The sequence below is a fragment of the Canis aureus genome, chromosome 3, assembly GCF_053574225.1.
Source record: "Canis aureus isolate CA01 chromosome 3, VMU_Caureus_v.1.0, whole genome shotgun sequence".
Classification (NCBI taxonomy): domain Eukaryota; kingdom Metazoa; phylum Chordata; class Mammalia; order Carnivora; family Canidae; genus Canis; species Canis aureus.
In genome coordinates, this window is record NC_135613.1 from 24,406,386 (window position 1) to 24,431,871 (window position 25,486).

Sequence of the window (25,486 nt, forward strand, 5' to 3'; positions counted from 1 at the left end):
GTCCACACGGTGGGCACCCCTGCTCTGTGGGTCACGTTGGGGCCCGGAGCACCGACAGGGCTCTGCATTCCTCATGCTTCTCCCCTGGCAGCCACTCACACCCCCACTCAAGTGCTAGGAAGTGGAGACCCCTGGCACTGCACAAAGGCCCCCACCCTGCCAGCAGAACCGCCCCTCACATCAGACTCTGGTGGCTCCCTCCTGGGACCAGGACCTGCGGAGCTTCCCTGGAAAACACGGGGACCAGGGCCTGTTGCTTGTTGTGGGCTGTGCCCCAGCAGGGTCAGCACCCGGCCACTAGCCCATATGACCTGCCAGCAGAGGCGCTCAGGCACAGAGGCTGAGGCTTCAGGCTCGGGTGGGGCCTGCATTCCACGGGACGGCCCTCCCAGGCAGGCCATCCTGCTGTGGCCACAGGTAAACATGTGGGGGCGGAGCCCCCAGGGAGGGACTGGATGGCCCAAGCCCCACATGGCACCCCCACCCATGTCTACATCCCCCACCTCAGGCCACCCAGAGCTTGGGGCCACAGGGAGGGGATGAACTCACAGCAACAAAGGAACCCCCCTACCGTGTTGGGGGGGGCAGAAGGGCGGGGGGAGGCGCCTGAAGCCGTCTGGCCTGGAGCCGCGTGGGACAGGCCTGTCCAGGGCCCCCTTCAGCTCCTCAGGTCCCTGCTCTCCTGAGTCCCTGTCACTGAGACTTCCAGGGTCAGGCAGGACCTCCTCCAGCCACAAGGAAAGGGGTTCTCTGCAGAGCTGCACCCCCAGACTGTGACAAGCAGACCCGGGCATCCGTGTGGAGAACCGGCCCTGACAGCTGTGCCTGCCTCATCCCTGGATGGCCACCTCACATCCCACAGGTCAGGTCATAGGACAGAGTCTGCTCCAGACAGGCATACCCCCCCCCCCCGCCCCCTGCAGAGCCCTGGATACAGCCCTGGATACAGGGCAGATACAGGTCTGCCCAGTGCCCCATGGCCAGCAGGCGCCAACATCCTCCTAGGATGAGGGCCCCACGTCTGTGGAAGAGGGCAGTTGAAGGTGGGAGGTGCCAGGCTGGCTAGAAGCCACCACTCCTCTGTGAGCCTCTGTCCCCCGTCTAGACAGTGGGGGTAGCAGGTGTGACCCTGTCCTCCCAGGTGACCGAGGATCTAGGAGATGGACTGTATAGCAGTCAGCTCGGCTTGGGGCAGCGGGGCGGTCTCTGACTTCAGGAACCAGAGTCCAGTTTAAAACAGAAGAAGGACACCCGGGTGGCTCAGTGGTTGAGCGTCTGCCTTCGGCTCAGGGCATGATCCCGGGGTCCTGGGATCAAGTCCCACATCAGGTTCCCCAAAGGGAGCATGCTTCTCCCTCTGCCTATGTTTCTGCCTCTGTATGTCTCTCTCGTGAATGAATAAATAAAGTCTGTAAAAAGTAAAATAAAATAAAACAAAATGGAAAAAGAGGGCGTCTGGGCAGCTGAGTCGGTCAAGCATCTGACTTAATTTCAGCTCAGACAGTGACCTCAGGACTGTGGGATGGAGCCCTGCATTAGGGCTCAAGATCCTTACCCTCTGCCCCTCCCCTTACTCACACTCCCTCCCTCTCTCTCAAAAATTAAAATTAAGTGAATAAATAAAACCAAAGAAGAAGGTGTGAAGCCTGCCCCCCCCGACCTAGCACATGTACCTGATGCCCCGGTCTCAGACCAGCCCTCAGGCCCTCGTCCAGAGACCTCATGGGCCAAGCCAATTGGAGCAGATCGAGACAGCAGTAGGCTCTGGGTAAACCAAGCTGCCGTGGCCGCCTTACCCCCAGACCAAAATTCCAGGCTAATTGATAGGACAGCTAGGTCCCCCAAGAGGCACCCCAACAGTACCTGAAATGATGGCTGTCACAAGGCCACAGCACACGGGGACTCTCCTGAGCCAAGACACAGGCCTCTCCACCTCAGCTGTGCACCTTGCCCCTGCAGGTGTGAGCACAGGCCACCCACCCCTCACACAGCGACAGAACCCACCATACAGCACAGGGGCCACTCCCCTGCCCTAGACAACAGCCCCACCTGGAGCTGTCCTAGGGCAAGGTCGGCTACCTCAGGCCAGAGGGTGACCAACAAGGTGACCAGACAGCTCTGGGGTGAGTGTAAACAGCCAGGGTAGCGAGCTGGCACGAGTCCACACCTGCCGCAGACCCCAGATGATAAACACATGTGACCTGCCCATGTTAGGCTCAGGCCTAAGCCCAGGAGTGTTGAAGACCGGCATGAGAGCCGGAGATCTGCCTCGGTGCAGTCTCCTGGGGGCAACGATGGACGACTAAATAGTGCACAAAGAAGCAGGATGAGAACAAGCCTTTCCCCTGGGGGTAGATGGGACCTGGGCCTAGAGATCCTGCAGAGGATGGTCCAGTGCAAAGGCCCTGGGGTGGAAATGCTCTCAGGAAACCCAGGGGAAGGCAGTATGCCACTCTGCGTCTCCGCCACAGAATGGATCTGCTATGACCCCTCTATCCAGCAGTGCCAAACTGTAGCAGAACCCACTCTATTAAAAAAAAAAAAAAAAAAAAAAAAAAGAAAGAAAGAAAGAAAGAACCCACTCTGGAAAAAAAAAAAAAAAAAAAAAAAGAACCCACTCTGTTCGGCTGTGGTCCTTAAAGTGGGTTCCCAGGCCAGGCCACCAGCATCACCTGAGAATTCAGTGGCAGCATAGATGCTCAAGCTCTCCAGGAACAGGGATGTGCCCTAGACTCAGAATCCACTCTCCAGAAGGTTGTCTAGAGACCTAAAGGACCTGATGTGCTTTTTCCAAGTCAGAAGGAGCAGGCGACATGACCGTTCATCACAACCTACTGGCTGTGTCTGTCTTTTGTATTTTGGTTTTTTAAAAAGACGTATTTATTTATTTTAGAGAGAAGGTGTGAGTGTCAATTGGGGGGGGGGGGCAGACTCCTCACTGAGCACAGAGCCCCATGCGGGGCTCGATCCCTGCAACCCCAAGATCATGACCTGAGCTGAAATCAAGAGTCACACATCTAACCGAGTCACTCAGACCCCTCACACCTGTGTCTTGATGCTGCATCCAACCTGACAGTGTGACCTGGGGCCTCCTCTTCAAGGACAACAGCTTTCTGTTCCTGCCATGTGGAGCCCCCACTCCTTTGGCCTCAGGCAGCCGTCCTGAAGTCCCGGCAGTGAGGAACTGGCTGGCTCGTGTCCACCGCCCTATCTCCAGGACGAAGACATTGTCCACTCTACTGCAGCAGGCGGGGCTTTGGAGGAGCTTCTGGGCCACTGTTAAGTGGTGAATCTGGTGGCCACCCTCAGGGCCAGGGCTACCCTTCCAAACATGGGGGTCTGCCCCAAGCAGGCCAAGTGCTCAATCTCCCCAGCCATAAATCCAGGACTCGGGGTTGGGGTGCTGACTCAGAACCTCACCCTTGTGACTCAGCCAGCCCACAGCACCCTGAGTCTCAGCCTCTCCAGTCTGGCTTGTGCAAACGGGCAGCCGCAGAGCAGAGCCCGGTTGGCCCTGCTCTCTGGGGGCCCTTCCCGGCAAGAGGGAGGAATGCCACCCAGGCACCTCCCACTGGCAGGCCAGGCGGAGTCACTGGCCAGGTGGGGTAAGGGGACAAAGGCCCTCTGCAGGGCTGAGGGAATGTGGGGGCTGGGGGCGCTGGGTGTTTAGGGTGGTGGCAGTCCTCACCTGTGTCTTTATATGGGAGTCCCTAACCCTGGTTCCGCCTTCCCACTGTCTGCCTTTGTCTCCCTCTTAGAGAAATGGGTCGTTGGGCATTGGCCCCTTGACCCTTCCTCCCCAGCAAACATCCACCCCAGCACAGAGCCTACCCTCAGAAGGCACCCCACAAATAGCATGCAAGCCCCTTGCAGAGACAGTGTGAGGACCAGATGACAAGTGTTGCTGGGGGTGGCCTTGGCGAACCTGAGCTGCAATCTGCATTCTGGATCAGGCAGGAGGTCAGGGGACCTGTCAGAGAGCCCGGGGGTGTGATGAGAGATACGTCCTGAGCTAACCAGCACAGTGCACCGTCCGGGGACCTGCCTTTGTAACGGGCCGGGCTGGGTGTGGTGGCTTCTGCATCAACCTGGGGAAGCTGTTTCACATTTAAATCCATTGACTGTAAGCAAAGCAGATGACCCTCCATGAGCCAACCGGATGAACCGAGCAGAGGAGGCCCCTGGGAAAGAAGGAATCTCTGGGGCTGCCCTGTGGAATGTGGACTCAGGATTGCAACATCCACCCTTGCCTGAATTCCCTGCCTGCCTCGGGAGCCCGGGCCTGTCACAGACGCCTTCCTTGCTCCCCCATGTGTGTGCGTGTGCATGTATACAGCTTCCAGTGGAGGATGACCTACGCATCCTGGTCCCTCTGGCCCCACTGCTCTGACTGCCCCACCGGTGCGGAGCTTCTAGGCTGGCTCTACAGCCCAGACCCAGGTGGCTGCAGGCCTGGGAGGACAGGCTGCCAGAGGCCCCGCGTGTTCTCTGGAAATTCAACAAGCTCATGATATGAGCAAGGGAAAAATCAACATGGTCTGCTCCCAACAAGCAGCCTGGCCCCACACAGGAGAGCAGCCCCGGGGGCATCGAGGCACGGGGAGGCACGGGGCTCTGTCCCCTGCTCACGTGAGGTGCCCTGAACAGCACACCCAACACTCACTTCCCTGTCCTCCACTCTGAGGTTTGGACGCAGAGCAGCGCAGAAGGCAATAAACACCTGCTTCCAAGCCTCACGCCTGCATGTCCTCTGCCGTCGGAGATTTTACAGGGTCCGCGATGCTAAGCTGACTCAGCTCACCTCCCTGCGATCCCACTCCCTCCTCTAGGATTTCAGGATATCCTTCTAGAAAGAGCCACTTCTGAGCTCCGGAATCCATCCAGGGTCACTTCCAAGAGGGCATTCAGGCCTGCAGCTGTGGTCTGTCTGGGGCAGGAAAGAACAAAAGGAGGTGCGAGGCCAGGCCTCCTGCAAGCCCATCTGGGCCATCCCTGAGTTCCCAAGAGAATGAAGCCAGAGGCCCTACTGGCGGCTGAGGGCGCAGAGGCCCACACAGCCCTGCCCTTCTGCTTCCTGAGGCGTGAAGCCCAGGCCTCCCTGGAAAGCCCCCACCCCCCACATCTCAGGTCCCCACCAAGTGCCAAACACCACGTGTGCCAGCAGCTCAGCCAAGGCAGGGCCGCCCTTCCAACACAAGCCCTCGGTGGAGAGAGGCCCTGCTGCTGCCCGCTCACAGAAGGGAAGTCACAGCCCAAGATCACTCCGCCAGTGAGTGACACACCAGGCTGGACCCGCCCCTCCCAACTGAGCTGTGGGCAGCCTGCCTCAGGACCCAGCTCCCCACCGCACTGGTGACAGGTGTGCCCTCACCCCTGGCCCAACTCCCCCCGACCTCCTCAGTTCCACAGGCTCTCCAGACCAAGGTCTGAAGCACCATGCCATCGTGGGCAGCCCCGCCAAGCCAAGGGCCACGGTCAGCGCTGGCTCCTGGTGATGGAACACAGTCCCCAGAACTGATTAAGCAGTCACTTTGAGAGCAGAGAGTGCAGCTCCTCACGCCCTGGGGGAGATGGCGGGTGGGGACAGGGCTGGCCTGGCCAGCGCTATATGTTCAGTTCCTGGAAAAAGAGGGACGCGCTGCCGGCTCGCCCACTGCATCCTGTTTTTATGGAAACTAATCTAATTCCTAACAGTGCAGCAAGCAGCAGACACCCAAGGGGGTCTTGGGAGGCCATGGAGAGGGGGCCTGGGAGGCAGGAGGGCTCAGTCAGTCTGGCTGGTGGAGCCAGCTGCCCTCGGCCAGCTCCACTTCCCAGGGTCAGAGCCTCGACCCCAGGGGAGGCTTGGGGACAAAGGGCCCTTCCCGGCAGTGAGGAACTGGCTGGCTCGTGTCCACCCCCCTATCTCAGCTGGACCCTGTTCCAGGATGGTTGTCCAGGGGCCGCTGTTCCCTTGAGGCTGCCACCCACAATGGGCAGGTCAGAAAGGACCAGAGTTGCCACTACCTTCGAGGACCTACCTGGTCCTGACCTGGCAGCCTGGCGGCATCAGGCCTTGGCCAGAAGCTACCCCTGAGTCTGCACGCTGTACAGCGGGGACGCTGACCCCACCCACCCGGGAATTGGCCTGTGTGACGCCAGTGTACTGCCATGGGCATGGTACTAGTATCGGCTGATTCTCATGCTATGATACCAGCAGGCTTTTCTCTGTTAACACAAAGCTTGCTGGAGCCTGACAGCGACGCCAGGTCTGGGAGACTCAGCTACCTGTCCAAAGCTGTGAGGCCCTGGCCCCAAGCAGGCCTACTGCCACCTGCTCGCTCCTGTTCCTAAAGGTCAGGGCTGAACCCTGAGACCCCATAGGCTCCAAGTGGCAGGAAGGACAAGGTCTCAAGGGCATGAGGCCAGGCCCACCCCCAGGCTGCTGTGTCCCCCGGGTCCCCACTGACACACAGAAGGGCCGCATGGCTCAAGCGCACCTCCTCTAGCTGCTGCCACTGACGGCGAGAAACCACTGAGGCCCGGAGAAGCCTAGTGTGGGGGCCTGCCCTCTCTTCTCTCCGTCCTGGGTACCTGCAGGTCTGCAGAAACCTCTCCTCATGCCTCCCCCACGGTGTCCCTCCCACCGAGAGGCCCCCAAGGCCAGGGCCATTCCACCCACAAGCACACATGATGTCCACTGGCTGGGGTCCCACCCCACCTACTCTGCCGGCCAAAAGGCACAATTCTGTCCTCGCAGCCTGGGTCTGGTGGGGCCCTGTGAGAGCCTGACAGGGACCTGCACGGGCACCATGGGGACAGCCTGGCACCCATCCCCACTGAACCATCTCCTGGTCCCCTGATGCCAGCCACACACATGCTTCTCTGACCAGGCATGAGGCCAGAGCCAGCTTCCAGCGGCGGGACTTGGAACTTCATCCTCTTCAAGCTGAATCTCTGGCTGGTCCCTGAGAGGATGCATGAGAATGGGTGGCCCTGGGGCGGCGGCTGGAGGGCCACTGTCCTGCTCCTTCCATCACCAACTCCAACCTGAGAGCAGGGAGTGGTCTCCAGAGGCCAAGCTCTCTGCCCTGGAGCTTCACAGGCATTCTCCTTCTGGGGGCGGGGGGGAGGGGGGGCACAGAGGGGCCACCGGAAGCCTCCCTTGTAAGGGGATGGGAGAGGTAGCTGCCAGCACAGGCGCCCTCCAGCCACAAGCAAGGGCTCCGGGTGAGGACAGTGACATGCCTGCCCCAACCACTCCCCTCCACCCTGGGTCACCTGCATTCCGGGCTGGGAAGGACCCTCCTTCTGGCAGCCCAAACATCAGCCATGACATGCATCTGCTGCTGTCCTGCAGGAGTGCCCAGCAGCCCATGACTCAGCCCAATCCAGCAGGTTCCACTGTCCCCACCCATGGGGGCCTGCAGCTCAGCATCTTCCCCCCACCAGCCACCACCTCGGCTTTGGGACATCACCGTGCTGCCCCAGATTCCTCCCCGGTGAGAGCACAGACGTGCTTTGAGGAGCTCCCTAATTAGAGCACTCTGTGGCATGCCATGCCGGTGGTGGCCGGTGGCCGCAGGTGCAGCCCTCCCACCTCGGGACCAGCTGATTCAGATTCCTTATCAGCGCAGCCTGAGGCGGCACCCTCCTTGCCTCTCAGATCAACTTCACAAGGTCCCTTAGCCCACGCCACCTGGCGGGTCACCCGGAGGGCCACGAGGCTAAGCAGGGCAGGTGCTCTTCTTATGACTGGGACATAGAGAGGCCCCCGGATGGAAGGGCCCGCCTGCGACACACTGGGAGGTATGTCCTACTTCTGCAGGCGCGGAGCTCGCGGCTGTCCAAAGCTGCTCCAAAGAGGTGGTGTAACTCATCCCAGGGCGCCCAGCAGCTGGGTCTGGGGGACCCGCGTGCAGAAGCTTCTGCCCATGCTTTCCCGTCCGTCTCCCACACATGGCCTCGCAAACCTCCAGGTCTGGGGACTCTCGCTACCTGGCAGCCACGGAACACAGGGGCACACACCCACACTTGAGCCTGAGTGCCAGCACGGCTGCAGCTGCGAGAGCCCCAGGGACGGCATTCAGGACATGGCAGAGGTCATGAGGTCCCAAGGCTACCCCAGCAGGCCCCCCATTCTCCGGGCACATAGAGTGGGGCCACTCCCTGCAAGGCCACTGGTAAGACCAAACCGCTACAGCCGAGGCCCTGGGGTCCAGCACCTCGTGTCTCCGCGGCCAACATCATCACATGTGGATGTCCCTGACCCCAGCATGGTGGCCAGCAAGGAAGCTGGGGACAAGCCCTGTTGCCCAGTGGCCCGGACAGCTGCGTGCACTCATGTGACCCTGCTGCCAGCAGGTGCCACCACCGAGGACAATTTGATGAGGACACTGCCCCCAGTTGCAATAACTGCCAGACAGCCTGCCAACACTGCATGCCCTGGAAGCCCCCCGGCCAGAGAGAGCACAGTGCTTGGGCTTCCTTCCCGGCAAACAGTCACCATGCCCCCCCACCTTCTCGAGGGGACGACCCCTCTCTGTCCACAACCTCAAGTCACCCTGGGCAAAGGTGGAGCCACTGAGGCCACCCTGCTGGAACCCACCTGCTGCTGGCCTATACCCTGGGCAGCACCGGCCTCCCCACAGGGGCCACTTCATCTCAACACCACCGCAGGGCCTCCTCCCCACCCCAAGACACAAGATGGGCACAATGGCTCCTGGCCCCTCGGGATGCCCAGAGCATCCATCAGGCTCCGGAAAATGGCACAGCCTGTCCAGCCCCTAGCGTGTCTGGCCTCCTCTGGAGTCCTCTCTCTGCCTCGGGACCCAGGGTCTCCTAGATTCCAAGGGATGTGTCCCCTGTGGCCCTGGCACAGGACTCAGCTCCTGACCTTGTCCCTTGCTTTTCACACAGGGGTCTGGGGATCCTGACTGAGTGGACAGCGTGCCCTCTGACAACAGAGGGCGGGGACCATGGGGCAAGAGAGCACAGGAGAAGACGGGCAGGGGGTCAAGTGAGTGGAGTACAGACCCCCTCAGAGGACAGGATGGATGGACAGGTGCTGCCTCCATGAGGAGAGGAGGGCCTCAGGCACAGGACATAGGGATACAGGGCCCAGGGCTCCCCTTCTCCCCCCCAGGGTCCAGGATCCCATGTGGAACAGCCTCCCAGCCAGACGACACCCCCACATGTTGCTTCCGTGGTGGCTGGGGTCATCCTCAGGAGGTCCACCCGCCCCTTGAAGCAGGACAGTCTTTGCCAAGGTGAGAGTAATAAGCAGAGTGCCCACTGCCAAAGGACTGGGGCTGCCTGGCCCTGAGGCTCCCCATGGGACCTCTGAGCCCCTGTCCCTGGATCACCACCTACACCAGCGAGTGCCCCCATGTTCCCCCATACTGCTGAGGCCCTGCTTCTGACCTTCAGAGATTAGGGCCCATCCCAGCCACCTCGCTCTGGGCTACCAAGATGTGCCTGGTGATAAGGTCCAGGACACAGTTTCTGAGGCAGGACAGGAAGTGTCACCACACAGGGCTCAGGAATCAGGGGGTGGCTGTGACCCCAGACACCTGGAGCTTCAGAGGGCAGCCTCGAAAAGTGTCCACGTGACAGGCGTCCAGAGCCTCTCCGTATGCGCCTCCTACGGCCCACACGACCGTGCTGGTCCAGGAGGCAGGAAAGGAAGCGGGAACTGGGGTGGGCCTGGGCAAGGACCTGCAGCCAGCTCATCTGCCAGGCGGGTGCTGAGAGCTCGAGGACATCATGAACACAGAGGCGGAGTCGGGGACTGGAGGACCTAGTGGGGCACACCAGATGCAACGTCTGTAGGCCCTGGGGCTGCCCAGACCTGGAGTCAGTGGTGCGACTCCAGGGACCTTATCCTGAGGGGAGACAGTTGGGAGAAGGAAAACATGCTGTGCACACAGGTGTTCGCTGTGTCCCAGAACAATGGGGGACAATGGAGCAGGAGGCCCACCAGCAGATGAAAGAAACCCACTTCACCCAACAGACAGCCCAGGGGAGGCCGGGCTGACCAGAGTCCCAGCCATGTCCAGCCCCAGGACAACAGCAGGTGACAGCAGGCAGTCTCCGGAAGACTGTGGGTCAGAGGCCCTGGGGGGAGAGGTCTGAGCAGGAGGCCGGGGATGAACAGGAGGTGCCCCAGAAGGAGTGGAGGATCTAGTCAGAGCTCAAGGCTGCCAGGCAGGACACACCAAGAAGCCTGCCAAGTGCCAGCACCCAGGCTGCAGTCACAGCACACCGGGCAGAGGAGGGTGTGGTGGTGGGAAGGCGACCCCATAAACACAGTACATGACAAGCTAACGGGACTTGGAATTATGGTTGCCTACTCCTGATTAGACACTTAAGAAAAGGATTAGAGAGGGGCCCAGGTGGCTCAGTGGTTGAGCATCTGCCTTTGACTCAGGTAATGATCTCTGGGTCCTGGGATCAAGACCACATCGGGCTCCCTGCTGAGGGGTGGTGTGAGTCTGCTTCTCCCTCTCCCTCTGCCCCTTCCCCTGCTGTGCTCACTTTCTGTCAAATAAATAAACAAGATCTTTAAAAAAAAAAAAAAAAAAAAGATTAGAGACACCTAGGTGGCTCAGTGGTGGAGCATTTGCCTTTGGCTCAGGACGTGATCCTGGAGTTCCAGGATCGAGACACGCATCAGGCTCCTGCATGGAGCTTGCTTCTCCCTCTGCCTATGTCTCTGCCTCTCTCTGTATCTCTCATAAATAAATAAATAAAATCCTTTTTAAAAAAATAAAAGATTATGGGATCCCGGGTGGCGCAGCGGTTTGGCGCCTGACTTTGGCCCAGGGCGCGATCCTGGAGACCTGGGATCGAATCCCACGTCGGGCTCCCGGTGCATGGAGCCTGCTTCTCCCTCTGCCTGTGTCTCTGCCTCTCTCTCTCTCTCTCTCTGTGTGACTATCATAAATAAATAAAAATTTTTAAAAAATAAATAAATAAATAAAAATAAAAGATTAGAATCGGCAAGCCAAAAGCAAGAAAACATTTGCAGTACACATAGCTGATAAAAAGTTTAGAATCTAGACCCAAAAAGAACGCCCATGAATCAAAAATAAAGACCTGCAACAACGTTTCTAAGCAGATAACTTTTAGAGGCACATCACAAGAGATATCGCATGTGATGAGCATCACTTGGTGTGAGTGTGATGCAGACAGACCGAGGAGACCCAGGAGACACTTCACACCCAGATTGGCTGCCACAGGAGCCCCGCTTAGGCACAGGAGCGTGCAAGGTAGGTGGAAGTTGCAGGGGGCATCGGGGGGGGGGGGGGGGACACTGAGCCAGAGACATGACACAGGGGTTTGTGCCCAAACGACCTGTCAGCTGGAGGGGCGGCCGGATAAGCTCAGGGACAAGGCCACGGAGCAAGGTCTGGGGCAGGTGCAGATGGAGGGCTGGCAGGTTGGGAGGGGCTGGGGAGCTGCCACTTGGGGACGTTTGCACTGGCAAAGGTGGCATGCCAGCGCAGACCGATGGCATCTGCAATGTCCAGCAGATGGCACAGGTGCAAGCCCGCAGGGGAGCCAGCACCTCAGCATGGTGTCCTCTGCTCCTCTGGGGGACAGCATGAGAGCACCTCCTCTCTGCCACAGGACACAGACCTGCCTTGGGACAAAGCCTGGCCCTCTGGAGTGCCCCCTAGGAGCTGTGAGCCAGCCCACCGCATGTAGGAAAGGACAAGCAGCGGGTGGCTCAGTGGGCACCGAAATGGGCTGCTGTTTCCCATTAAAAGCTCCCTTTAGGGGTGCCTGGGTGGCTCCGATGGTTAAGTGTCTGACTCTTGATTTGGGCTCAAATCCTGACCTCAGGGTCTTGGGACCACTCTGAAGGGAAACTGCCTGAGATTCTCTCTTCTTCCCTCGGTCCCTCCCCCAGCTGGAGCACTTGCACACTCGCCAGCATGCTCTCTCTCTCTGATACATAAATAAATCCTAAACAAAAAAATAATAAAACTGGCTTTAATGTTGTTACGGTGATGTGTCTCAGCGGTGTTTCAGGCATAAAGAGAAATCAGATACACGAGTGAGGAGGACAGGAGCAGAACAGGCTGATGGGCCGGGCCCTACAGCTTGTCCCCGGGGGCGGGCTGCCTGCCTGGGGACCCCCCGACCGGGTCCTCTCCTGCTTTGCCCTGTCCCCACAGCGAGCACGGCAAGGGGGAGGGACAGACCAGCTCCCACATGGGCGCCGTGGGGCGGGCTGGCGGGCTGAAGAGCGCCCAGGCCTCCAGGCCCCCGTGTGGGGCGGCTCCTCCCTAGCGGCGGGCTCTGAGGCCACTGCAGCCACCCCTCCGCTGGCAAAGGAAACCACAGGAGGTGGCTGAGGCAGCCGGGCTCCCTTTAGCCTGAACGCGAGGAAGGAGAAGTGGCCCTGACTATATATACTCATGGAGAAAAACAGCGCGCAGATCGGGCCTGGTAAACAGCTGGCCCGTTATGGGGAGCCTAAAAATACCCCCCTATAATTATGTTATTAAAACACACCAGAAACATCGACCCACCCCACTGAGCACAGTCCCCGCGAGACGCTGCAGGGAAGCAGGAGGACACCCACGTCGGTCTGAGGGTGCCCTGGCGTCACCCGGGGCCTGGCCCGGCCAGGACAGCTGCCTGGTCGCGCGGGGTGGCTCTCACGTCCCCAAGTGGGTGGTGGCTTCCCCTCGGGCTGAGGGGAGCCGTTCCGTCTCAGCCTCATCTATCTGCTCCCGGACAAAAGGGGAAGCTTCTCAGCTTCCATTCCCAAGAGACACTCGTACTCGAGGACAGCAGCAGCGTGACCCTAGACACCCAGGAGCCACGGTAACTCAGAGACCCCTTCACTGACAATGGCAGGGGAGACTGAGGCCTCCAGGGTGCATCTGTTTATGCTAGAACAGGAGCACACAGCCTGGGGCCTTCCTTCCAGAGCACCGGGCGACAGGTTCAGAGAATTAAGGAGGACGCGTCAACATATCTGAGCACAACATCACTGTTTCATGGAAAGTACTCATATATTACTCGTGTAATTAAAAGTAAACAGAAGGGGCAGCCCAGGTGGCTCAGCAGTTTAGTGCCACCTTCGGCCCAGGACCTGATCCTGGAGACCCTGGATCAAGTCCCACATCGGGCTCCCTGCATGGAGCCTGCTTCTCCCTCTGCCTGTGTCTCTGCCTCTCTCTTGCTGGCTCGCTCTCTCTCTCTCTGTCTCATGAATAAATAAATAAAATCTTTAAAAGATTTAAAAAATAAAATAAAAGTAAACAGAAAATCAAAGCAGGAAGCCTCCACCCCAACTGTCCACCCAGCCCCTTCCTGCACGCCTCCCGCCCCCACCTGTCACCCTTGAGGGATTAGTGCCCCATCCAGATAGGGGCCCCCAGCCTGGCCGCCAGCTTCTGTCCTTGCCAGGTGCTCCGCTGTGCCTCCAGCCTGCCCGGCTCATGCCCAGCCTGGACTTTGCTCTACGTGACACTACGGGGGACGCGGCACTGTGGGAGGTATGTGGGGACTCCTGCATGGTGGCTTCGCTGCATGGCTTTCCTCCCACCCGTCCCTTGCACAGTGCCTCGCGAACACACCCAACAAGGCACTTAGAGACCAAAGCACCGGGAGCCGTGGGATCCCAGATGACCCTCTGCAGCAGAGGAGGCATGGCCTGTGAGAAGGGGAGAGGAATGAACCCCAGCGCCCTTGCCCACATCCACCACCATTAGCACCAAAACAGAGCTCAGGCTCTTGGCTCCTGCCCAGGGCTCTGTCCCACGAGATCTGGATAAGAGAACACTTGAATGAATTCGGGAAACACTCCAGAATCTGTGTGGGTGGGTGGAGCGTATGGTGGCCGGGGCAGGGGGGGTGGGAGGAACAAGCTGCAGAGACCCTCCATTCCTTGGCCCACTGGGCACACACCTCCCCCTCCCTGGGAACTGACGGCGGCTGACAGGGCAACCCTGTGTGCCCGGGATCCCAGGCCTGGGGACCCCTTCCACTCAGCTCCCCAGACACCTGGCCTGGCTGCTGACCACCAGCACTTAGGCCTGAAGTGCCGGCACATCTGGGAAAGCGCTCTGGGGCTCCTGGCCCACCGGGACTGTGTGTGGGAGGGCTGGCCACCTCCTGCTCCCATCCAGAGCCCTAGACACCACAGAGATTAGAGACCTGGAAGCCGCCTTCAAACTTTTATTATCTCGTTTACAGGCCGCCGGGAGAGTGGTGAGGGCCTGACAAGTTCATTCAGAGCAGGACACAAACCCCTCCAGCAAAGTCAGCTACGCCTCTCAGAGACCTGTCACCCCACGTTCCCATACAGGTAACATCATGCCAGCAGGTGTGGGCTCACCTGCTCTAGGACAAGAAACGCTTCATCCCTAGCTTCATCACTTCCTACCTGCATGATCTCAGGTGAGTAAATTAAGTTCCCCACCCACTGGGTTCCTCCTGGAGAAAACAAGCTAAACTCGGAGAAGTTCAAAGGTCAGGATCCAGACAGAGCTCAGGTGTAGAGCAGTGGTCCTGCCCTGCCCCGCCCACCTCCCCAGAAGGCTTCAAGCTAAGCAGGACAGGCAGCCAGCCACCCTGCTCCGCCTCTCCCTACCCCCACCCCTGCCCCGCAGGAAAAGCAGGAGGCAGACACTCGCCATGGATCTACTGTACGGCAGATGCGTGCTGCCTTATTAATTGCTTCTGGAATGCTTGAAGTCTTTACCACGAAGAAGTACACAAGTGCTTTGAGAACCAGAAGGAAGAAGATCTACATTAAAATAAGAACCCACGTGGGGCACCTGGGTGGCTCAGTCAGTTGGATTTCGGATCTCGGGGTCCTGGGATAGGGCCCTTCCGCGTGGGCTCTGTGCTCAGTGGGGCATCAGCTTGTCCCGCTGCCCCTCCCCCTGCTTGCTTACTCTCTCTAACAAATAAATAAAATCTTAAAAAGAATCTACATAAATAACGTCTACGTGTTTCTAAAATAGGTAACACAGAAAAGACCAACATTTTGTTGCACTGTAAGATGAAGGGGGTTTCTGAGGACCAGAGTGGTCAGGAATGGCATTCTGTAAGAGGAGGCTCACAGTAGGCCCTGAAGACACTGGTGGCAGAGGAAGGGGCATCCACTGCCCTCTGGGGGGCTGGCCCCATGTCAGGACCCCAGCACAGGAGGCTGTCCCTGAGGCTGTGCTCAGAGCTGCTGGGCCCATCAAGGTGGAGGCGAGAAGGCTCGCCCCTCTTTCCCTTCATCTCTGAGCACAGGAGCAAATTTAGTGCTCTGTCAGAACAGGAGACACCGCCCAGGAAGCAGCCCTGGGGCCAGGATCTGAGCCCGGGGACTCCTCCCACCCCCAGAGAAGACACTTCCTCTGCAGGACCCTTCCTGGCCAACGTGGGGCTCTCTAGGTCCTGCTCCTAGTGCGGTGACCACAGGTGGCCCGTCATCAGCTCCTCGGTGGGCCCTGCCCCTCCCTCAACAGGCACACAAGTGTACACGCACACCTGGGAGCCTATCCACCAGACTCCTCAGGCCTACTGACTCACTCCATCTTCCCAGGGGCCTCAGAGAGGCAGTGTCTATCTCCAGCTCCGTGGCCACCCGGGTGTGGGTGCACCTGAAGAGCACGGCCCCGGGATGGGACAATCCCAGGCTCCATGCTGGCCTGAAGCACAGAGCCAGCCCCCACACCCCCTCTCCCCTTTCCCCCAGTTGGCAAATCCATCCTCCCACTGCCTTCCTGTCTGATCACAAGGGCGTCAGATGGTAATGATGAAGAGAAGGAAGTGCCCATTCTACACGGTAACACTTCTCAGTGACAGTGTGGCACAGGTGATACCCCAGGCACAGCGGGAGTCCCACAGGGAGAAGCCATACTGCCACAGCACATGGGTTTCCCGTAGTCGGTGACAGTTACCAAGCTGTACCCACCTCCTCTCAGACCACGATGGGAATTTTCTGGCCACCCCTGGTAGGTCAAGAGTCGGGAGGTATGGCCTATTCTCTGGGAATCACAAACTGTGCTGCCCAGACATCTCCCTAGAAGTTTCCAGCTCTGGGTCTTCTCCCCCCAGGGCTCAGGGATGATGAGGACAGGGGTGGGGTGGGGTGGGGTGGGGGGGTGATCATCTGAGGCCAGCATCCCTGCTGGAGAGTCTCTGCCAAGGTACAGTCGGGCTGTTCGGGGAGTGGCCTGGGGTAATTGAGGGGCACTCCGATGACTCAAGCCCTCCCCACGGCTGCCGCCTGGGCCCGCACCGGGCACCCATGACTAATATCCAAACGCCTCCTCCAGCATCCACACGCTTGCCTCCAAAACACTGCAGAGCTAGCCGTTTCTAGCCCAAGCCTATCACAGAATGAGGAGGTCCACAGAGAGCCGCAGAGCCAATGGCTCCAGCCGGGCAGCTGGGCCTGACCATCAGCGGGACAGCAGGAGGGTCCCCTGGGAGCTGCCCACGCCCAGGACGGGAGAGCCAGCCCAAGTCTCAGGTGTCACCGCCCGGCTCTCCATCAGATCCACACCAGCCTCTCCCAGAGCCGAAGAAAAACACCAAAGCCCAAGCCCTACAACTGGGCACAGAACGAGTGTGAGGCATGACCTGGGCCTCAGGTTTTTTTTAAAAACAAACAAAAAAAAAAACAAAAACAGACTTTATTTGGAGGGCAGTTTTAGGTTTACAGGAAAACTGAGAAAAGGATATAGTGAACTCATCATCAGTAGCTGAAAAACTCCCAGGTGACTACAGGATGGCCCAGGTGGGAGCCCTGCACCAACAGAAGCATCCAGAGAACAAGAGCGCTCCCTGTCACCCACACAGCCACCAGCCAGGAGCCCGAGGACCCAGGAGCCCTGACTCACTAGCAAGCCAACAAACTCTGGCCCTTGGGCCCACTCTGGCTCTACCACCTGTTTTGGTACAGCCCGCAAGCTATGAACAGTTTTTACATGTTTTAACGGTCGGAAAGAATATCAGAAAAGTTCACGATGTGAAAATATTTACTATTTGGCTTGTTACAGGAAAAGTCTGCCCTCCTGCACCAGGAGACTCCACCACCTGCAGGGAGGTGCGTCCTACAGGAAGGGCCCTCGCCTCCACAGTACCCCCCCACAACGGGTTCCCTTCCCACCCGCGAGACCAGGCTGAAGCCACAGGTGCGTAGCACAGCAGTCAGAAGTAAACCTGGCCTTCCAGAAGCTTACCTGTTTACACACACACACACACACACACACACACAGAGTCCCCTCCAGCTAGGTCTAGTCTTCTTGTCTGTACATCTGGCTTTCTAGAGGCAAGAGGAGGAAAGCCAGTCAGTATGATGTCCAGTCCAGGTGACCCTGCACGCTCCCCTGAGCTGATCCCAGGCTGCCCTGTCCACACAGGGCTGACTCAAACTCTCCTCTCCGACCTCAATGGTTTCCATTGATTCCTGTCCTGAAAATTTCCTTCTTTCACCATCTTTCTCTGTTACAAATCAAAACAGAGTCTGTTTGGGAGCCAAAATGCAGGCCTCTCTGGCTCCCGCACATTCCTGGTCCCCAGGGAAGCTCGCTGCTACCTATAACAGGGGTTGGCAGAGGCCCACCTTGAGGGACGCAAGAGGCCCTGGGAGGGCTTTCAGGATAAAAACACCCCCACCCACCTCGGTCTGACAGATTTCCACGTCACAGACAGACTTCCACAAGGCAAAGCATTCCACGTTTCCCTGAACCAATTTAATCAGACTGCTTTCCAGCTCACACCCGTGGGGCTGGTGCAGACAACCCCACGTGCAGGGGCTGAGGACCACGTGAAGCATTTCAGGAGTTCTGGGGTGCTCTCCCCTGGGCACAGAGAGGCCAGGAGGGCTGCAGAGGGGGAGGCCGCAGCAGCACCCAGCGTCCTGGGGACACTGATGAGCACCGCAGGCAGGAGACACTGAGGCCAGGGTTGAGGATCCCGGCTTTAATACCAAATCAGAGCCTTAGGGGATTCCTCCTCCAGCCCTGGACAGACCCTGAAGAGTCGACCAGGGCAGGGGAAGGGCGGGGAGGAGCCTAAAGTATCTTTCCCAAAGCACAGGCCTGCCCCAGGCCGCGGGGGTGGGGCCGGGCGAGTTGAGGGCACAGACCGATGTTAGTTCTGCTCTGGAGGCTCCAGATTAAACAGCTCCAGGCAGGAAGCCCGCCTTCTCCCAGATTGGTCAGGAAGTCATGATGCAAGTTTGCGCTTTTTTGTTTTTTTGTTTTTTGTTTTTTGTTTTGTTTTTTGTTTAAACACGAAAGAGAGAAAAAGATTCGTGCCCCCTCCTCAGCCCTGCAGCCCTTCCCCGCGAGCAGAGCAGCCCCTCGGCGCCCCGACTCCCCCGCGTCCCCGCGGAGGCACCGGCTGCTGTCCGCGCGCTGACCGACCGGCCCCCGAGGGCGCCCGGCTGCCACCTCACCCCCCACCCCGCCGCCGCCCTCCAGGCCTGGCGCTGGGACGGAGCCTCGGCCTCCCGGCCTCCCGGCCTCCCCGGCCTCCCCGGCCTCCCCGGCCTCCCCGCCTCCCCGGCGCTCTCATGCTCCTGGAATGCGGGCCGCGCGTCCCGGGGAGTCTGCTGGGGCGTCCGGCCGCGAAGTTGGGAGCGGGGCCGCAGCTCTCGCCGGGCCCCGACCCCCGCCCGCGCCCACTCACCAGCCAGGAGTGCCAAGGGCAGCAGCAGCCAGTAGAGGACGGCGCCGAGCACGTGCCGCTCCATGCCCGGGGGCCCGGGGTCTCGGTGCCGCCGCGGCGCTAAGGGGACATGGCGCACAGGGCGGGAGCCGCACGTGCCGCGGCCGGGACCCCCGAGCGCGTCCTCGTCCTCGTCCTCGTCCTCCGCCTCGTCCTCCGCCTCGCCCTCCGCCGCCGCCCGGGGCCCCCCAAGCCTGCTCCGGTGCCAGCCCTGCCCCGCGGCGGAGCGCAGCGCGCGGCTCTGGGCGGCTGGCGGAGGCCGAGCAGGGCCGGACCGCGGCTGGGCGGTGCGCTCCCGCCCCTCCGCCCGCCCGCAGGCCTTTATAAGCTCGGCCCCCGCCCTCCCGCCCCCCCGCCCCGCGCGGCGTGCCCGCCCCCGAGCTGCCCCGACGGTCGGCGCGCCCGCGCCCCCCCGCGCCCCCCCGGCCCCCCCGGCCCCCCGCCCCCCGCGCGCCCCGGAGCCCCGAGAGGCCCCCCAGCCGAGAGGCGCCCCGGGCCAAGCGCCGAGGGGAGGCCGTCCGGCCCCGCGCTCCCCGGGCAGCACCCCACGCGCCACGGCGCCCCGCGTGGCCGGAGCGACTTTCGCTTTGCTGGTGTAGACGCGAGCGAGCAGCGCCCCCTGGGGACCGCGGGGTGGTCGCAGCCGCAGAACCGGGGCCACCTCCGCCCTCTCTGTCTGCCCTGATGGCTTTGCTTTAAGGAGCAGGGACAGCGGCCAGAGCCCTGCCTGGGCTGGAAAAGCCAGGGTCTGACCAGGGTGCGCCGGGCATGTCACCCAGACCATCTCACCTGGGCCTCTGCTGCCCTGGAGGTGAGCTGGACGGGACAAACGGCAGACCCCGCAGGAGGCCGCTGGACCCTGGCTTCTAGGTCCCAGACTGGGCCGCACAAGGGAATCAGCTGGACGGTGGTTGTGGTTGGGGCCCAGAGAGCCTGTGGCCAGCACTGATCCACTCCACACCCACCTGCGGTTGCCAGCCGCCACCCAGGACAGACGTGCTGGGACACCTGAATGGCCCAGTCGGTGGCGCATGGACTCTTGGTTTCAGCTCAGGTCCGGATCTCAGGGTGGCAAGATCCAGCCCCACATGGGGATCTGTGCTGTGGAGTCAGCTGAAGACCCTGTCTCCCTCTCCCTCCCAATAGCTCCCTGACGCTCACTTGCTCGCTCTCAAATAAACACATCTTTTGAAAAGCAAGAAATGCAGACTTTCAAAAGTTTGTTGCTCAATACCGACTGGTTTTCTCTCTGCCTCTTCTACCTGCTTCATCTTGCCTCAATTCCTGCTGGCATTATGTCTGGCCCTATGAGACTTGTAGCCTTGGGGTCCTGCCCCAAGGCCAGACCCCCAAGGAAGCTGGGGATACGAGGTCCAGTGTTTGGGAGTCCCAGGACCCCCTGCAAGTGCTGGCCAGTCCTAGCCTCTGGTGGAGATAGCTGATGCCACCCTCACGGGAAGCCAGCATCTGGCCACCTAGGGTCATCCCTCGGCAGGGGTTGTAGCCAAGGTCTCAGAGCAGCATTAACATCAATAGAGATGACCAAAAGGCTAGCCCACACGGGTACCACCAGCTGCTGGCTCTGTGGCCCCAGGAGGCATCCCTCCTCCCATGCCTCCCAGACCAGCTACGAGATGGGGCCCCAAGCAGCAGAGCTGTGAAGATTGAAGAGACCACATCAGAGTAGACTGAGAAGGAACAATTGCTGTCTGTGCCCTCAGTTACCTCCATGGGCATTCTCCACCAGGCCATGGACTGGAGACCAGAGGGCAGATGGAGAGGAAGGCCCTCCCAGAGCAACAGCAGTGAGGAACCTGTAGAATAGACACAAGCTACCGTGAGGCCTCCCCTTGCCCTTTCCTCTGCCTGGCCTGCCCTTGGGGCAACCGTGGGGACAGGTGAGAGTGGGCATCCCCACACTCAGGACACTGATGTCCACCTTTACAGGCCTGGAAGGGACAGTCTGTAGGTTCAGTAGCCACAATCCCAACCACCAACACCCTCCTCACCTTCTCAGAGAGAACTCATGCCCCAGCACACCACCTTCTAGTGAAGTGTGCAGAGTTTCAGAAAGTAGACCCCTCCAAAGCAGAGGGGCAGGAGCAGGACCTCTGTGAGTCCTGGCTCACCACTGCCCTTCTCTGAGCTCTGCCCAAAAGAGTAAAATAAGAGGACTGAGGTCAAAAATCTCTGAGGGATCTCCACTCTGACATTAGAGGGTCTAAGGAATACTTGAAACCAGTGATTTTAAAATGTGTGCATAGATAGAAGACCAGAGTGGGTCCTCATCCCCTTCTAGTGCTTCAGGAGGACCAGTTCTTTCCCATACAGGGAGCATAAGATAACCTTGTTTGTATAAAGGGTTTAAATGCAAATAAAAGTTTAAAAACCACTCCCTGATGCTAAGTCCTTCTAAGGCTTAGGATATCAGGCTTTATTTTTTTTTTAAGATTTTATTTATTCATGAGAGACACACAGAGAAAGGCAGACATAGGCAGAGGGAGAAGTGGACTCCCCTGTGAGAGCCCGATTCAGGACCCCGGGATCACAACCCGAGATGAAGGCAGACGCTCCAGCGCTGAGCCACCCAGGTGCCCTGGACACCAGGCTTTAGACCCTTTCCCAAGAGCAGGCTCTGAGGTGTGGGAGCAGGAGGACACAGAGAATGAGGATAAGGAGAGGGTGTCCCAGAGCAGGCAGGCCCAAAGCCCCCACACAGCTTTGGGGACCTGGCTCACTGTGCTCCTACCCTCCTACCAGGCTCCCAAACAGTGGCTGCAAAGAGAAGGGGAAGTCTGAGAACTTGCCCAGCAGATGTGCTCCCTAAGGAACACAAGGCATGTGTCCAAGAATAGCGAGTAGCAAGTAGCAAAAGATTGGACAAAATCTAACAATCCACCTGCAGGAGACACTAAATCATTACAGTGCGTCCTGCAGAGGAGCAACAGCTCTCTGCGTATCAGCATGAAACAATCTCTAGGATACAATATTACCCTGTGGAAAAAAGGCAGGGTATAGGTATAGAGCCCAGGTCTACACTGCATCCTTGGAGTGTGAGGCAGGACAGAGACAAGAGGGAGAGAGCACAGGGGCAAAGCCAAGCTCTCAGGGTGGGAAAGAAACATACTGGTCACTGAAATAGTATTTTGCGCTATTTAGATTTTTTTGCTATATGCATACAGTATCACTGTTCACAAAATAAATTAAGCACAGTGGGGACAGATTCTCAGAAAAAGAACTTGCTGACCTGCCACCCTGCCAGGCATGGGAGCGGGAGTGTCTGAGCGTGCAGGTAAGGACACGTGGGCCAGAGGGGCAGTCATGGGTCACAGAACAGGCCAGGCTTTGAGTCCAGCTTTCCTGCTGTCCCACTGCCCCACAACCTAACAGTCCTACTAAGTTCATTGCTCTTGATCACATTAATAATTGAGTCTTGAAAGAGCAGGAGCGGTCAGTCCCCCGAGGGATCAAGGAAGGGCCAGGTTCTGCGTCATCACAGGGGACTTGATCAGTCGGGCTTCACTTCTCCCCAAGAATAACACCGTCCTTGTTAACTGCCCACACTCAAACATGAATTTCAAGCGGAAACAAACCATGTGTCCACGAACAGATGAGTAGATAAAACGTGGCACATCCCACCCCCCACCCCCAGAACGTTTTGTCCAGCCAGAAACAGCAGTGTAATGCTGGCCCACACCAGCGGATGACCCGGGGACACACAATGCCGAGCAAAGAGGTCAGACACAGACGACATACTGTGTGACTGCGTTTACCCCAACACCCAGGACAGACCGATTCATGGACACGGAACCTTGACAAGAAGTTCCCCAGGGAAGGAGGGGATGGGGAGTTATTAGTTAACGGGGCCAGCGTTCCTGTTTGGGATGGACAAAGTTCAGGAAATGCTGGTGGTGGTTGTGCAACCACGTGAATGTACTTAGTGCTGCCAACTTGGAAACTTAGGAGAGTGAAAATGATAAGTCTGATATTGTGGATTTCTACCCCAGAAACAGCCACCTGAAGAAACAGACTCTTGGTTATGATGATCTCTGAGCAGCCCACCCTGAGTCTTCCTCCCACCTGGGAGGCTCCCCGGAGGCAACCACATTCTTTCCTCTGAATGTTTTTTCCGGACTGCTGGCCAAAGATTTGACGAGCTTTGGGGAGCTATTTTATTTCCCCCAGAAGATTCCCACTCAGTTTCCCCTTTGCTGGAAGCTGAGAACAGGAACTGACCCCGAGGGAACCAGCACACAGCCCGCTCTGCAGAGGCTCGGATTCTCCGGGGGACTTGTCCACGTGGAGCACGGAGCCTCTCCTGCCCACCTGCCCACCCAGACTGGCCTGGACCCTGCACCCCTCCTGGCAACCCTGTGGCCCTGCTGCCTGGAAGCCCAGCATTCAGCCTTCTCCTTGCTCAGGATGTGGCCGGACCAGAGTCAGTGGCGACAGTGAGTTGGGTCTGGAGCTACCTCCTGGCCTCACGGGCCAAGGTGGAGCACATGATGCAGAAATGTGCCAACAGGTGCCCGTGGCCAGGAGCTCTTCGCAGATTTCTAGCAGGAATCAGGCAGGAACTGAAACCCACACCTGCTGCTGGGGAAGGTCACCTGATGAGTAATCGGTGTTTTCCACACGAACCCAACTTGGAGAGGTTGTCAGCAGTTTCCTTACCCCCATCTCAGCAGTCAAACTGCCTGCAGCTGGATGGGATGATGGGAGGCACTGGTGTCCCGTGTCCTCTGTGGTCGACAGGGTCCTCAGGGCAAGAAGTGACTAGTGGCCCTGCCACACCTACACAGCCCACCCCACGTCAGCATCCACTGCCTGACCAGCTGTGCCTGCCCATGGGAAGGAGGCCTGTCCCTGGCAGCCAGGGGGACAGGGTGAAGAAGAGGGGTTGGCAGAGTGGCAGAGACTGTTGGCTGATCTCAGGGAGCATGGTCCTCCCTGGGAAAAGCGGTCATTTCCACCACCCAGAGGCTTTTAGGGGGAGGACGGGCTGTTAAAATTGTTTGGCCTCAGAACTTGTGAATGAAAGAGGAGGAAACCTGTCAAACGCTAGAGTGATCCCTTGTCTGGTGAGAGTGAGTAGCGCCACCTGGCCGCCACCTGGCAGTCCTCAGGGTGGGCCCCAGCCAGTGCCCCGTGCACACCGTGGACAGAAATGAAGAGTGAGAGAGACAGGCTGTCACCCCATCTCGAGATTGGGATCTGGGCCAGGGATCAGTAGCACACCCATGGTTTTAAATAAAACCACCAAGACTAGAGGGTTTCTAACACATTAACAAGCTGACCCTGGGGAAGAGGAGTGCCTGAGTCTGCAGCGCTTACCTGGCTGGAGGCCCTTACGGCAGGGAGGCTGGGCTGGCTGCGAGCTCTAGGGGCCTCCCCAGGTGGGGGCTTCATTCCTTCAAGGGATGCACTCCGTCACCCTGAGCTTGAGGCGGAGGCAGAGAAGACAAGAAGACACAGGCAGGTTGGCCCCTTCTAAATGCTCTGCTTCAGGGATCCCTGGATGGCTCAGGGTTTAGCGCCTGCCTTTGGCCCGGGCCGCGATCCTGAAGTCTTAGGATCGAGTCCCGCGTCAGGCTCCTGGCATGGCGTCTGCTTCTCCCTCTGCCTGTGTCTCTGCCTCTCTCTTTCTCTCTCTCTCTCATGAATAAATAAATAAAATCTTTAAAAAAAAAATGCTCTGCTTCCCTCTGCTCACTGTGGGCAATTCTGAGACTTGCCCCCAGCGATACCATGAAGGAAGCCAGGGACAGCAATCCCAGGTGCCTGGACAGGGCGGGCTCAGCAACCCACTCTCCAAACCGGGCCCAGGTGGGCACTGTGGGTCAGCGGCAGGCGGTCCTGGCCCTGGGGCAAGGCCTGGTTGTCCAGCCTGTCCTTGGTTCTCCTGGGCCTCCCAACCCTGCTGACTCACCCACCCTCACATGGGGGCCCGCTGGCTCTCCTGAGAGCCGGGTGGGAGCAGAAGGAGCAGTGCCCAGCCTGTGTGCACATGCGGCTGTCCCCTTCCCTGCCTGCAGTTCTGGATTTGGGACAGTAGGGTCAGCTCAAGGGTGGAGTGGGTGCCTTCCTGGTTTGCAGGAAACTTCACAAAGCAGGTTTAACTGATGAACCCCAGCCCCCTGCAGCCCGAGTGCTGATCAGATTCCTGCTGGTCCTGTGCCAGCCTTTCGGTTACTGGTTTTCTCTACTATCACTAGAACAGCATTGCCCAATGGCCCCGAGCAGTGATCCCACTGATGGAAGTCACCGCCAGTTTGCTTAGGTGCAGGGAATGGAGGAAAGCATCCCCTTGCCTGCAGCAAGTAGACAGTGGGCAGCAGGGCCCCAGCTTTTGAGAGCAAAGTGCAGCCAAAGAAGAGCAAGCAGAGTGATGTCCTCCTCCACCCAGGGGTGCTGGCTGGGAGCAGAGAAAGGCAGACGGAAGGTCCTGAGCATTCAGGCCCAGGAGGCAGGCACAGGGGGTCTGACCACATTACTCTATTCCTCAGGGTCTTGGGTCACCCATAGGGTTTCTCAGCACCCTGTCCCAGTGCTGAGGCCACCTGCCGCATTGCTTCATTGTCTATACACCTGTGCAAAACACACAGGGCTCCCCCAAATGCTTTGCTTTCTGCCACACCCCTGCGGAATGCCATCTCCCCACACGGCAAACCTCTCCTCGATTCTCTGGGACACCTCGGAGCGCCTCTCCTCTGCCAGGCACTCTCGACTGCCTTTCTGCTCCAGCTGCCCTGACCCCTGGGATTTAACTACCTGTGACCTGGGAGCTCCCCAGGCTCGCCTCTGTACCCCA

The 25,486-nt window shown here is 59.0% G+C and overlaps 1 protein-coding gene and 1 long non-coding RNA gene across 5 annotated transcripts in view; one reads left to right on the forward strand and one right to left on the reverse strand.

The window, feature by feature from the left end:
* PIEZO1 (piezo type mechanosensitive ion channel component 1 (Er blood group)) overlaps positions 1–18,959 on the reverse strand; it is a 56,100-nt gene extending 37,141 nt beyond the window's left edge. For all 4 annotated transcript variants that reach the window (XM_077891121.1, XM_077891122.1, XM_077891119.1 and 1 more), the window contains exon 1: positions 18,637–18,959. In XM_077891121.1, coding sequence (XP_077747247.1) covers positions 18,637–18,700 — 64 coding nt within the window. In that variant the 5' untranslated portion in view covers positions 18,701–18,959. The remainder of the gene's footprint in view (positions 1–18,636) is intronic.
* Positions 13,332–14,938, forward strand: LOC144304942 (uncharacterized). The gene is made up of 3 exons (XR_013371947.1): positions 13,332–13,493; positions 14,194–14,397; positions 14,610–14,938. It is a non-coding gene; the product is annotated as an uncharacterized LOC144304942 (long non-coding RNA).
* Positions 18,960–25,486: the final 6,527 nt, after the last annotated feature.